The sequence below is a fragment of the Archocentrus centrarchus genome, chromosome 13, assembly GCF_007364275.1.
Source record: "Archocentrus centrarchus isolate MPI-CPG fArcCen1 chromosome 13, fArcCen1, whole genome shotgun sequence".
In the NCBI taxonomy this organism is placed as follows: Eukaryota; Metazoa; Chordata; class Actinopteri; order Cichliformes; family Cichlidae; genus Archocentrus; species Archocentrus centrarchus.
This window is the reverse complement of record NC_044358.1, coordinates 33,359,845-33,373,297: the sequence shown is the minus strand read 5'-3', so window position 1 is coordinate 33,373,297 and position 13,453 is coordinate 33,359,845. Positions and strand designations below refer to the sequence as shown.

Here is a 13,453-nt window from a genome sequence, read left to right as displayed (position 1 = left end):
GCAGAGTTGAAGAAATGTTATTCAACGAAATTGATTTCTAAGTTAATAAATGATAAGTAGTCTCATTTATCGGTGCAGATATTGTACTGCACAGAGATAAACAAGAACTTCACTCGGTTAATTATTGATCTGTGGTTTTGGTTAATTGCGTTTCAGGCACGAAGCTGTTGCATAAAGATCAGAAAGTAAACATACATTTTTTAACAAATAAGACCATCAATTATTGATTGTAACTTTTAATTTGCAGTTCTTTAAACTACAGATTTATGGATACCATATTCTGTATTGTATAACTGTGTTGAATAACACATGAGGATTTTTTTTTTTCATAATGTATTAATTAGCAGTTTGGCAAACTGCTAAATTCTTATTATATAATAGGAATAGGTTGTACATGTCTCCATGTTTCTCTGTTTCTAACAAGCTCGATTTTCTTCCCTCTCAGATAGCTGTGGCTTTCACAAGTAAAGAGGTGTGTTTTTATGACATCATGTGTGAAACAACCTTCAGCTGCAAGTATAAACTCCAGGTAACCGTGAGACATTTTTCAGGGTTTCGTGTTGTCCTCATATTGGCTTCAAATGAATTGCATTACATTACTAATAACATGAGAAGTGGCAATGTACCATCTTCTATATTCTTATCTTCTCTAGGGTTTGCAGTTTGTTCCTTGGTGTCTAGACTACTGGGTGGATCCCTCTCACCCTGACCAGGCTGTCCTCACTATAGGAGACATTGGGGGACAGGTAATACACACACACACACACACGCACAGAAAAGCAAAGGAATAAGAAAAAAGGGAAGGGAAGAGAATTATCCACATTTCTATGCATTTTCTCTTATCTTCTCTTTCATTTTTTCTCTTTCCCTTCAACCCCCAAATGGTCGTGGCAGATGGCTGCCCCTCCCTGAGCCCGGTTTTGCTGGAGGTTTCTTCCTGTTAAAATGGTGTTTTTTTCCCCATGTTTACTTAGTGCTTGCTCATAGGGGTCACATGATTGTTGGGGTTTCTCCATAATATTGTAGAATATTGTCTTTGCCTTACCGTATAAAACGCCTTGAGGTGACTGTTGTTGTGATTTGGTGCTATATAAATAAACCTGAATTGAATTGGTGCACTGTTCAACAACTGTGTCTGTATGTGTATTTTCTCAGGTCAGTGCTTTATATTTTACCTCAGCCCAGATCTCTCTGTTTGAGAGATTCAGTCTTAGGATGGACTCTGAATCAGCAGAGATCATCCTTTGGGATGAACTGGCCAAAGGCAAGCATCGCTCCTGTTACACTGTGACACATCGAGCACATGCGCCAAGCTGGGTTAGAAAAGGTAGAACCCCCCCACACACACACACACACATGCACACGCACAAGCACACTCTAACAAAGACACATATGCACAGTAACAAACCTTTTAACAAGTCCTTAATTATGACCTAACATTCTTGTAAAAATGCACAATTTTGTTGCAGCTGTTGTGGGTTTTTTTGTCCCCTCTGTTTACACATCTGCTCTTTCATATGGAATCCAAAAAAAGGAGCCAGCTGAAAGAGCCTGCGCAAGTAGTGATAATCAGAACCCCAGTGCTGCTGTTTGTCATTCCTATGCACAGCTGTATTCACATGGAGCCTCAGGTTAAAAAACAAAACAAAAAAAAGCAGGCCAGAATAAAATCAAAAGTATTTCACATAGAAACAACACATTCTGAGTGTCAGAGCTACTTAACGCACACATACAAACATGGACGCACACTTTCACCTTCACACCTTGGATGAGAGCCACAGGCTTGCTTGGTCACCTCTCTGGTGTCATTGCAATAAGAGCTTATGCAACACAATGAATATGCCTGGGTGTGTCCTGGTCACTAATACACACACGCTGACACACACGCAGTGAGTCCTGAGTCATCTGCTTCATAGCCAGACTTTTGACTACTGGTATAAAGTCAGGGGCTTGAGGTTTGGCCTGCCGAGATCCCCGCGCTTCAGCTCAGCATGGGTAACAAAGAGGTCGCTTAGTTTTATCTCGATTGCATCATTTGGAGAGAGGCTCTCCGAAGAGTTATTGGGCTGTTTGATAATGATTCAGACGAGACAACGCTCTGAGGCTAGCTTGGCTGAAAGAGCTGAAAGGGGTGGGTGGGTGAGTGGGGACTCCTGATAAAAGGGAAAGCAAGAATAAAGCACATATAAATAAGCACAACAAATGGGAAAACAAAGGAATAACAAAGAAGGGGGAAAAACGGAGGCGACAATGGCAAAACATTAAAAGCTTTAGTTAAATGAAATTTTACAGTCTGTGTGCACATGCATGTGAATCAGCAAGAGAAAGCATAGTTATTTGTGTGTGTGTGTCTGTTGTGCTTTCTGACTGTAAGTAAAGGCAGCTTGTGTGAGTGCATATGTGTGTTTGCATACCTCTAGGGTGCTGGTGCTTTTTCTTTTGAAGTTTTCCACCCTGCAGTATGAGTGGGCTGTGTACCATTAGACATGCCTGGTTATCCAGACCTCCAAACCTTCAGGCTCATGGGCCACCAGAGAGAGGAGGAGAGGAAGGAGAGAGACAGAAAGACAGCGGTGGATCAGTGAGGGAAATTGAGAGCAAATTAGGAGGAAATTGGGATGGATGCAGACCTATAAAGACAAGGAAGGAAGAGGCGCAGGAAGGGTGTGTTAGTGATGGAGAAAGCGTGCAGGTAACACAAAATCTACCATAACGTGCAGTGATTTATTGCAGAGGTTTGCTTTGATATAAACACGCAGCAACTCCTGCTGTCTCTGTGTTATTTCTAGTCTCAGCAGTGAAAGTGTGAGAGTAGCTGCAGCACTAGCTAAGGAAGCAGATGTTATCTATCTGTGTCTGCATCGTAACTAGTTTGATGAGCTGTGCTTGTCAATGAATAAGAAAAGGCATCATTAATCAATGATGAGTCACGCCACACTGTCTAAAAATCCACTAATCTTTTTAATTCAAGGAGTGGAGCAAAGATGGGATGGATGAAGTATCTTCAGACATAATTATTTGCCCCAAGCTCTGCAGCCAGCATTGGTCCTCGGACTGTCACATGCCATCTTGCAACCAGCCCTTAGTTTGTGCAGGCTTTGAAAGTTAAGCAGCTTCTAATAGAGACATGTGGCAACCAATTTAACTTTTCTCAATCAAAGTCTTAATTGAGATAGATGGTGATGCAAGATCCATTACGCTTTCTGTAATACCAGATCATACCCGCCTAATTCTATGCTATATTGAGCTCCCGGGAATTGGTCGGTTTACTATACGGTGGGGGGGCTGCGGTCATTGCACATTTACCGCAACCATTTCAGAAAGTGGATATCCTTTGGAGTTGTGGTAGTGAAAGCATTTTGGCATCAGTAGGGAGAAAGATCTAATTTGAGGAAATGAAAGAAGATGAGCAGTGTGTCATCATCAAAATATGTTGCAATATTGTTTTATATTGAATTTGTTGAGTCTGAAACTAATGTAGTCGCTCTGCCAGTAACTTTTTCTGTTTACACACGAGCTCTTTGGAAGGCAGCGGCTATTATTTATGATTATTTTCTTATTTTCTTCTCTTAAAATGAATTTGCACATAAAAAAGCCTATTATGATGAAACCACTTGTAGTTTATTGTGAGTTATAAGACGATGAAGGAGAAGCAGTGTTTTGCTGAGTTCTGCCCTGGCTTTGGTCTGTTATCTCATGAGCACCTAATGCTAAAGCAGAAATTTACAATTCCAATTACATAAACCACAGAACGGTAGCTTAATGCCTTACTGTCTCCTATTTACTGTCTGCATGCTCTTTTCTGGATGCAGCAGAGCTAATTACAGTACACCACATCTGATTTCCTTTCTCTGTTTTGACTCATGCAGTGCGTTACCTGGGTTCACTCGAGGCCTTTGTATCATGCAGCACCAGACCACAGAGCAGCATGGTGATTGGCTGGAGGGAAAAGGAAAGCACGAGCCAACGAATCACTTCTTACTCTACAGAGGGCGGTGTGTGGGATGTGGACTACCATCTTGGGCTCGGCCTGTTAGGTGGGGGCAAATTATGTTAGGTGTACACTGTGTAATATGTTGTGTTTTGCTGTTTTCCTTTTGTGTTGTTCATCTGAGGTTGTATTTACCTAATTTTAAGACCTGCTAAGAACCAGATGATTTGTTTAATTGTTTCCTGATAAAACCTTAGAAATGAAAGAGGGTGTACGTTGTTTTTACCATGACTGTATATGAGTCACATTTATTTACCCTAATCTTTTAATTTCAGGTTTTACTCAGAAGTGTTACAGTGTCAACATATGACACTGTATTCATATGAAAAAAAAAACCTTAATGATTGTATACTATCTATTAAATGTGTAATGTAGCATGTGGTTCTAAATTATTGTAAAAATGTGGATGAGAATTGTAAAACCAACCAACCAATCAATCAAACTAAATTTACTAACAGTGCATCATCAAAACTGTCAAATACCTCATTGAACAGTAAATTGGTTGTGGTGGTGGAGGGGCTGGAATCTGTATAGTTTCCTGGAAATAACTGCAATTAATCCCTCTGCTAATTTGGGAGCTGTTCAGACTTCGCTGAAGTGTCTCTTTGCTGATCTGATCACAGGTGGGCAGCTCACAGTATGTCAGTTCACCCTCGGGATTAAAATGCATCTCGAGTGACCACCTGTAATTGGATCTCACTACCCCGCTCTGTATGTGAATGAACTGTGCATAATTTCCATTTGCAAAGATCAAAGTCCTGCAAAGGTCCATTTCTGAAACCTACATTTGACCAGACCTGCTCAGTAGACTACCGGAATCCACATGCAATTATCTCAAAGACAAAACCAGAAATCTAAAACCAAAGCACAGCTGTGAATGCACTGAGATCTGCGTTAGCCTTTGATTCTGGCAGCCAACCGCGCATGTAAAAAAAAAAAAAAAAAAGAAGACGCACAAATGGCATACATAGTGAATAACTGTGTAGCCAATTTGCTTAATCACAGGTGGGTTCATGGTGGAGTGGATTTGACTTGGAGGGGACCCATGTGGGCATTCAGTCTTCATTTGCAAGCTGAAATTATGTAAATGATTTCTGCATATAGAGTGGGGAAGTGACAGGATCACAGGAGGACATCAGAGAGTCATTCTCATGCCAGGTGTGAACCAACATGCTTGGAGTTGTCCACTTGTGTTAGGATCACGAAGAAGTGCGTTACTACCAGGTCTGAGTGGGGGCCTCTGATTTGTTGTAGCCACAGCAGGTGTGGATCATCAAGTCTTGCTGTGGAATCCTTACGTGACCTCTGAGCCGGTGCGCGCCCTCCGTGGTCACACAAGCCCCGTCATCGCTGTTTGCTTCCTACAGACCAAGCAGCAACTGCTCAGCTTCTCCAAAGATAAGGTAGGAATGCCTGTCTGTGTGCAGCACAGTGCAAATACTATAGAGATGAAGAGCTCTCTAAATGTAATATTAATTGTCATTCGTTGCTTTAATTACTTTAGAAAAAGGAGGTGGTGCGGATGAGTCTGTTTCACATTTTTTGCCATTGTCAGCGGGTGTTTCTTTTAAAGCCTTTTTTTTTTCTTCATGCAAAGAGGATGTTGGTGCTTGTGCTGCTTTTCCTCTCCCTGTTGTAGCACTGTGCATGTTTGCCTTCTCTTTGGCTTTTCTGAAGAGAATGAATATTTTAGAACTGATTTATGTTCCATCTGCCTCTGCTCAAACACCATCTGCCACTGCAAGGAACTCTGAAGGCTTTACCTCAGTTTACTCTGAAAGAAATTCTGGAGCAGCGACAGTCATGTTGTTTGGTGCTGTTAAAATCAATATGGTGGCGTTCTTGTGAACTCTTAAGTGCCACTGACACGCAGCACATAGGCGGCTGGAGAAGCTGTTCTTCATGGTGCAACGACTCTGTTTGTTTGGTAATTATCGACTAAAAAAAATGTTTGCAGGCGCAAAGTGGTGGTACTTTTTTAACTGCATGTGGCTGCCCTTAAGCACACACACACACGTAAGAGCCCCTATCATCCTTCCAGGTGCTCTGTCTGTGGGACGTGTCCAGCCAGCTGTGCCCTCACCGTCTGGCTGGTGTCTTTCCAAAGATACAAGAGGACACGCACCCCTTCCTGTTTCTCAATGAGGAACGTCAGCACCTCATGCTTTCATTCAACAGCCTGCTTTTCCTGCTGGAGTCCAGGAAGGTGGAGAAGACGACCAGTAGCCATGAACATCCCGTTACCTGTGTGCTGTATAACACTCGTTTCGGACAGGTATGCATGTGACGTGGCACTCCGACTCATTGTTTTTAGTTTTATTTTTAAAGCGCATTTACAGTTGGCGCCATAGGTGATAAGTTTCCCACTTATGCAGGGACACCAAACAGGTAAAACAAGCACCCGTTATGCAACACTCTTGTTTTTCTTTCTCCTTTTGTTCCCATTATCTTTTCTTCAGCGGTGGCTTGGCACTAAAATAAGCGTGGAGAATGGATTGGTTATGTGAGCGTCATTAAAGAATACATCAGTGTAATGTGCCTTTGCTATAGCATAACATGGATCAAACTCTCTCTGCAGGTAGTCAGCAGTGACTCTGCCTCCTCTGTGATCTTCTGGCTGGCTGACACAGGACAAAAGGTCAAGCAGTTCCACCGTTGCCATGGTAATGCTGAGATCTCCACCATGGCCCTGGATGTTACGCAGACCCGGCTGTTTACCGCGGGCGCTGACGGAGAGGTCAAAGTAGGTGGACGGCTGTGCGCACACATACTCACACACATTTGTTCAGCTGTGAGACATACAGTACAGCTGCAGGTCAGTCCTCAGGGAGATGCTAACTCCTAACTGAAATGCAAAAATAAAGGATATATATATATATATATATATATATACACTATTTAGCCAAAAGTATTCACTTGCCTGCCTTTACACATATATGAACTGGAGTGACATCCCAGTCTAAATCCATATGATGTCGGCCCAACCCTTTGCAGTTACACCAGCTTCAACTCTTCTGGGAAGTGTGTTTATGGGAATTTTTGACCATTCTTCCAGAAGTGCATTTGTGAGGTCAGACCCTGAGGTTGGCTCGCAGTCTTCGCTCGAATTTATCCCAAAGGTGTTCTGTCTGTTTGAGGTCAGGACTCTGTGCAGGCCAGTTAAGTTTTTCCACACCAAACTCGCTCATCCTTGTCTTTATGGTCCTTGCTTTGTGCACTGCTGCGCAGTCATGTTGGAACAGGAAGGGGCCATCCCCAAACTGTTCCCACAAAGTTGCGAGCATGAAATTGTCTAAAATGTCTTGGTATGCTGAAGCATTAAGGATTTGTTTCACTGGAACTAAGGGGCTGAGCCCAACTCCTGAAAATCAACCCCAAACCGTAATCACCCCTCCATCAAACTTTACACACTCCATGCTCGGCCATGGAGACCAGACCCATCAGTGCTTCACAGTGCAAATTGATAAAGACTCAAAGCATACTGCAAACGCAACCCAAGAGTTTCTCAAGGCAAAGAAATGGGATATTTTCCAGTGGCCAAGTCAGTCACCTGATCTCAACCAAATAGAGCAGTTTTTCAGTTATTAAATACAAAAGTGGATGCACAGAGATCCACAAACAAGCAGCAACTAAGGGCAACGTTACAGAGCATGTCACGGGAGGAAATGTAGCATTTATTGATGCCCATGGGTTCTAGACTTCAGTCACTGACTGCAAAATATTTTCATCTAAGTTTTAAAACCAGTCCTTAGATTTAAAATTGTTTGTTCAATTACATTTGAACCTCTGAAAATGGGAGACTGTGTGTAAGAATGGCTGCAATTCTTAAACAGTTAATTAAAATTGTGTCTCTGCCCAACAAATTATGGGCCTAACTTCATACCCTGACAAAAACTGAATCACTTTCATGCTTATGAGATCAGTAAAATAGTAGGTCTTTGATTCATTAGTTCTAAATATTTTTGTATTAGCCAAATCAACTGGGAGCATGTGCATCTCCTTGAGGCAGAATCCTGTCTTACACAGCTTCTTTTGGCATTTTAAACATGCTTTACATGGCAAGTCATTTCATCATTTAGTAAGTACTAGCTAAGGTTCATACTGGAATTAATGTTACAAATATCAATGTTGTTTTGATCAATTTTAGTAGAATAATAACTACAGTTTCATTCAGTGAATAATCATAATGTCCGTAATACAGTTTTTACTGCTCAAATAGCGGTTTCAAATATGTAAAACGTCTTAATGGCTAGTCTGAATCATTGTGCTGAACATGTAATAAAAAGAGCTTTTTATCAAGGAGTTTGTAGCATTTGGGAGCGCTGTTCACCAGATGGCTGTCGTAGAGATTTCTGTTTTGTGTTATTTGTGTCCAGATGTTTGCAGTGGCATTATATGTTTGAATCCCAAGCTGCTCCTGCTCAGCACTCGTGGGAGCTTCAGAATGAATTACAGATATTTGTAATGTCATTTCACCTAATGAAAACTCTAATTCAAGATACCCATAATTGCATTTTGACGGTACAAAAGGAAACTCAGATATCATTAACATCACTTTGAATAGTTATAATTCCAGTTCAAGATATCTACAACCTCATTCTGACTAGTTAAACCCTCATTTAAAACGTGTAATAAGGGGAATGTAGTTATCTTGAATTGAGGGGGAATTAGATATATCTTCCGTCGGAATTGCGACTAATCAGAAATTAATTTTAGATATGCAAAATGGGAGTTTTTCCAAGTAATAATTCCATTGCAGATTCAGTCCATGTTCATTTTGGATGTGAAAAATGCAATTAAGAATATCTGAAAGTGAATGTGCAGTACACTTGAATGGATACCATTTCTCCTAGAGAGAGTGACCTTGTAGATATCTGAAATGTTCTTTTTGGCTCAGACGAATTGAATTACAGATTTCTGCAATACACATCCAGTCCAGGTATTAAATGTGAAAACAGCTTGCCATATGTGGTGTTCTGAGACAGTTTTTAATGACTTCGAGCTTTCTGCAGTTGTTCTCTGCAAAGAAAGAAAATAATTATGCATTTTTGTAATCAATATAATCAACCACATCAGCTCTCTGACCCCATGAGACCTTGCGAGAATGCATCCATGTGCAAGTAGCATCCGAAATTCTTGCACTGCTGTTTGAAACAACTACGCGAGTCGTTCTCAGCAGAAGAAGCAGGGTCCCCCCCTGGGCCAATTAGTAACACGATGCATCATCGCTCCAATTTTCATCAACAATGAACCCGTTGTGTAGCAGTTAGGGCCATTCCAAATGTGAAATTTTGACCTTTTAATTACAGTGTCCCCATTGAGCCAATCAGTGTTTCTTTGTTAAATTGCACAAACAAAGATGCAGAGTGCGTCATCATGTAAAATTGGACACAGAAGAAGAAATGGTGCCTGAGCTGTGACAAGGGATTAAAACAGTAATGTTTAATGTTGCTTTATCTCTCCTTGGGGGGGGGGGGGGGGGGTAACTTTCAAAAGTAGAAAAACACAATGTTTTTTTTTTTTTTTTTTTTACAATCCTTTTCAGACAGAAAAAAATGAAGCTGTAATGTTCTGAAAGCACATAAAGACAATAACACTCATATTTTTAGCTATAAATATTTCTAGTCAAGTTCCTTAAGGAACATACACTCACTGGGCACTTTGTTAGGTACACCTCACTACTGCTGGGTTGCCTTCAGAATTGCCTTAATTCTTCGTGTCACAAATTCGACAAGGTGCTGAAAACATTCCTCAGAGATTTGTGTCCATACTGACATGATAGTGTCACACAGTTGCTGCAGATTTGTTGGCTGAACATCCATGATGAGAATCTCCTGTTCCACCACATCTCAAAGGTGCTCTAATGGATTAATCTGAATCCAATAGGGGATCAGAAGATGGGTACACTGGTCATAAAGGGATGGACATGGTCTGACCCAACCATCTGAATTTTTCAGAGGAAATTGAGACTCATCAGATAAGTTAACATTTTTCTATTCTGCTATTGCCCAATTTTGGTGAGCCTTTGTGAACTGCAGCCTCAGTTTGCTGTTCTTAACAGGAGTAGAACCCAGTGTGGTCTTCTGCTGCTGTAGCCCATCTACTTGACGGTTCACTGTGTTGTGCATTCAGAGATGCTCTTCTGCATACTTTGGTCGTTTGAGTTCCAGTTGTCTTTCTATCTAAACAATCTGACCGTTCTCCTCTGATCTCTGGCATCAACAAGTAGTTTCTCCCAGAGAACTGCTGCTCACAGGATACGTTCTCGTTTTGGGATCAATCTCCGTAAACCCCGGAGATCAGCAGGTTCTGAAATACTCCCTCTGGCAGTGGCCCTCTGGCACGAACAACCCCACCATGTTCAAAGTGACTTAAATCACCTTTCATCTCCATTCTGATGCTCAGTTTGAACTTCAGCAGACCATACTGACTATGTCTACGTGCCTAAATGCACTGATTTGCTGTCTTTGGTATCTTTGGTGTCACATGGTTGATTAGATATTTGCAGTAACAAGCAGTTGAACAGATGTACTAAAAAAAAGGAAAAAAAAAGGAAAAGTTAGTAGAAGACTTTATATGCATTTGGTGCTGTCATAGTATTTTTAAGTGTTAGTTTGGCTTCCTTTCAGGTGTGGGACTTCAACGGCCGCTGCCTTCACAGCATGAATGCTGGCCTGGGTCGGGCTGTCAGAGTCTCACAGGTGTTGCTGCTGAAGAGAAGCATACTGGTGATGGGCTGGGAAAGGTAGTTGAATGTATTTAAGAGACATTATTATTATTAGTATTGTTGTTTTTGCTCATTTATGGTATGCATCTTTTGTTTCATTTTAAATGTTGAATGCATAATGTGCAATACTGAACAACTATGTTTGACAACGTGTGTGAAAGCATCTGCATGTGTGTATGTGTGTGTGTGTGTTTCTGTCTGTCCTTTCCCGCTCTGTCTGGCTGCCAACAACTCAGAGCCAACCAGACATCTGGACCCTAACAAGTCAGAACGCTCCAGGGCGCTCATATTTTGCTTTACTATCACTACCTCATATTTGTGTGAGTGCGTGCGTGTGTGTGTGTGTGTGCGTGTGTGTTCTCTGTATACCCACATCACATCTGCTCTTCATCATCATCATCATCATCATCATCATCATCATCATCACCACCATCATCATTTCACACCCAGTGAGCTGAACTCAGCAGTGTGCTATCATCAAGTTATACGACTCACTCCCTTTCTGTCTTTCAGTCTCATCTCCACATGCACGCACGCATCCCCGACACGCGCACACGCAGACACACTTTCTCGCTCTCTGGGGAGTCACAGTGGTAAAGAGAACATAGACGACAGATCAGCAGCAGTAAACGAAAATAGTGCCGTTATGACTTTCATTACTCATATAATTTCCTGTTTCTTCGCATCAGCCTCGACCGCAGTTTAATCCATATAGTGCTGGTGTCACATGGCATCTAATTCAAAGTCCTATCAGCTTCTGCTGCTCAAGCGCCCGCACGCGGGCTGAAATATCCACATCCCACTGATAGACACACTCCTCAGTTTGAAACCAAAGTGCATCATTATTTCATTTCAAATGCAGTAGCAGCTCAACAATAAAAAAACCCCAAAGTGCTATGATGAGAGAACAAAAGATTAAAGAAGGAGAACTCATTGCAGGTGTGCTAAAAGTCCTCCTGAGATGATGACTATTAAAGTGTTGCATATTCATGATAATCCCCTGTGGCGCTGTAGTGTAAAGGAACCGCTTCCATGTTCATTACAAACACTGCCTTGATGCATTGCAGGTGTAAAGCAAAGTTTGAATCTGTTGCAGAGGAGATATAATTTATGGAATAAATAACTGATTAATGCAGGCGTTCCAAGACTACAGGGAATAAAGCAATTTCATGGGGGTACCATGGATGGCCAGGTTCAAAATTAGGAGTGAAATTAAGTTAAATTAATTTAATTTTTGCAGGGAAAATAAGCAAGAGTTTGCTACTGCTATACTGCTGACCTTCATTGCACTCAAATTCAACACAGATTCCTTTTTTTTTTTTTTTTAATTATTATTAATGTTGATAAAATAGCGGGGTGAGAAGTACACTTTTTTTTTTTACTTTTTAAATGAGCAAAATGCGCAACATTTTTTCTTAGGGAGTGGAAAATATAAACATCACTAATCCAGATTTAAGTTTAAATCTTGCTGCACACTAACCTACTACAGTTCTGGGCAAAAGTCTGGACCACCCCTCATTTCTTTATAAACTGCCCCCAAAAAATGAAAGGAACACTTTGAAAACTCATCAGATCTCAGTGGGAAAAAAAAAAATCCCTCTGGATGTCTATACTGACATGGACTGGGTCATGTGTTAGGAATGAAAGGAAATGAAAGGAAGCCACATCATTTGATGGAAAGGAAAATTATCAAACTACAGAGGAGTGAATTCAAAGACACCCCAAAAATCAAAGTGAAAAAATGGTGGAGCAGACTAGTCCATTTTGCCCAAATTTCATTGCAGCAACTCAAAATGGTACTCAGTAATTTGTATGGCCCCCTACATGGTTGTATGCATGCCTGACAACACTGGAGCATGCTCCTAATGAGATGATGGATGTTGTCCTGAGGGATCTCCTCCCTGATGTGGGCCAGGGCATCAGAGGTGTTGGATTTAAGTTAGCCGAGCTTGGAGGCCAGTCAATGGTATCAATTCCTTCATCCTTTCTCCAGGAACTGCATACTGTTGCCACATAAAGCCGGGCACTTTCATGCACCAGGAGGAACCCAGGACCTGCTGTACCAGTGTAGGGTCTGACAATGGGTGCAAGGATTTCATCCTGACACCTAATGGCAGTCAGGGTGCCATTGCCTAGCCTGTTAGAGATCTGTTCATCCCACCGTAGATATGCTTTCCCAGACCATCATTGACCAACCAACAAAATGGTCATGCTGAATGATGTTACAGGCAGCATAACATTCTCCATGGCTTCTCCAGACCCTTTCACATCTGTCATATGTGCTCAGGGTGAACGTGCTGTCGTCTGTGAAGAGCACAGGGCACCAGTTGTGGACCTGCCAGTTCTGGTATTCTATGGCAAATGCCAATCCCGCTTCACGGTGGCAGTGAGCACAGGGCCCACTAGAGCACATCGGGCCCTCAGGCCACCCTCATGAAGTCTGCTTCTGATTTTTTGGTCAGACACATTCACAGCAGTGGCCTGCTGGAGGTCATTTTGTAGGGCTCTAACAGTGGTCCTCCTTTTTCTCCTTGCACAAAGGAGCAGATATCGACCTGCTGATGGATTAATGCTGTTGAGACTGTGCTGGGAGACACAGCAAACCTTCTGGCAATGGCCAATGTGTCATCCCAGAGGACTTGGACTACCTGTACAACCTCTGTAGGGTCAAGGCATCACCTCATGCTACCAGTAGTGACACTGACCTTAGCCAAATGCAAAACTTGGGGGGGGGG

General features: G+C 41.9%; 1 protein-coding gene across 1 annotated transcript in view; it reads left to right on the top strand.

Moving 5' to 3' along the window:
- The window catches only part of LOC115790777 (WD repeat-containing protein 49), a 37,461-nt gene that overhangs the window by 8,288 nt on the left and 15,720 nt on the right, over positions 1 to 13,453 (top strand). Inside the window, exons 6-13 of the mRNA XM_030744719.1 lie at positions 446 to 529; positions 654 to 746; positions 1,156 to 1,327; positions 3,870 to 4,037; positions 5,246 to 5,394; positions 6,033 to 6,266; positions 6,570 to 6,734; positions 10,621 to 10,736. Coding sequence (XP_030600579.1) covers positions 446 to 529; positions 654 to 746; positions 1,156 to 1,327; positions 3,870 to 4,037; positions 5,246 to 5,394; positions 6,033 to 6,266; positions 6,570 to 6,734; positions 10,621 to 10,736 — 1,181 coding nt within the window. The remainder of the gene's footprint in view (positions 1 to 445; positions 530 to 653; positions 747 to 1,155; positions 1,328 to 3,869; positions 4,038 to 5,245; positions 5,395 to 6,032; positions 6,267 to 6,569; positions 6,735 to 10,620; positions 10,737 to 13,453) is intronic.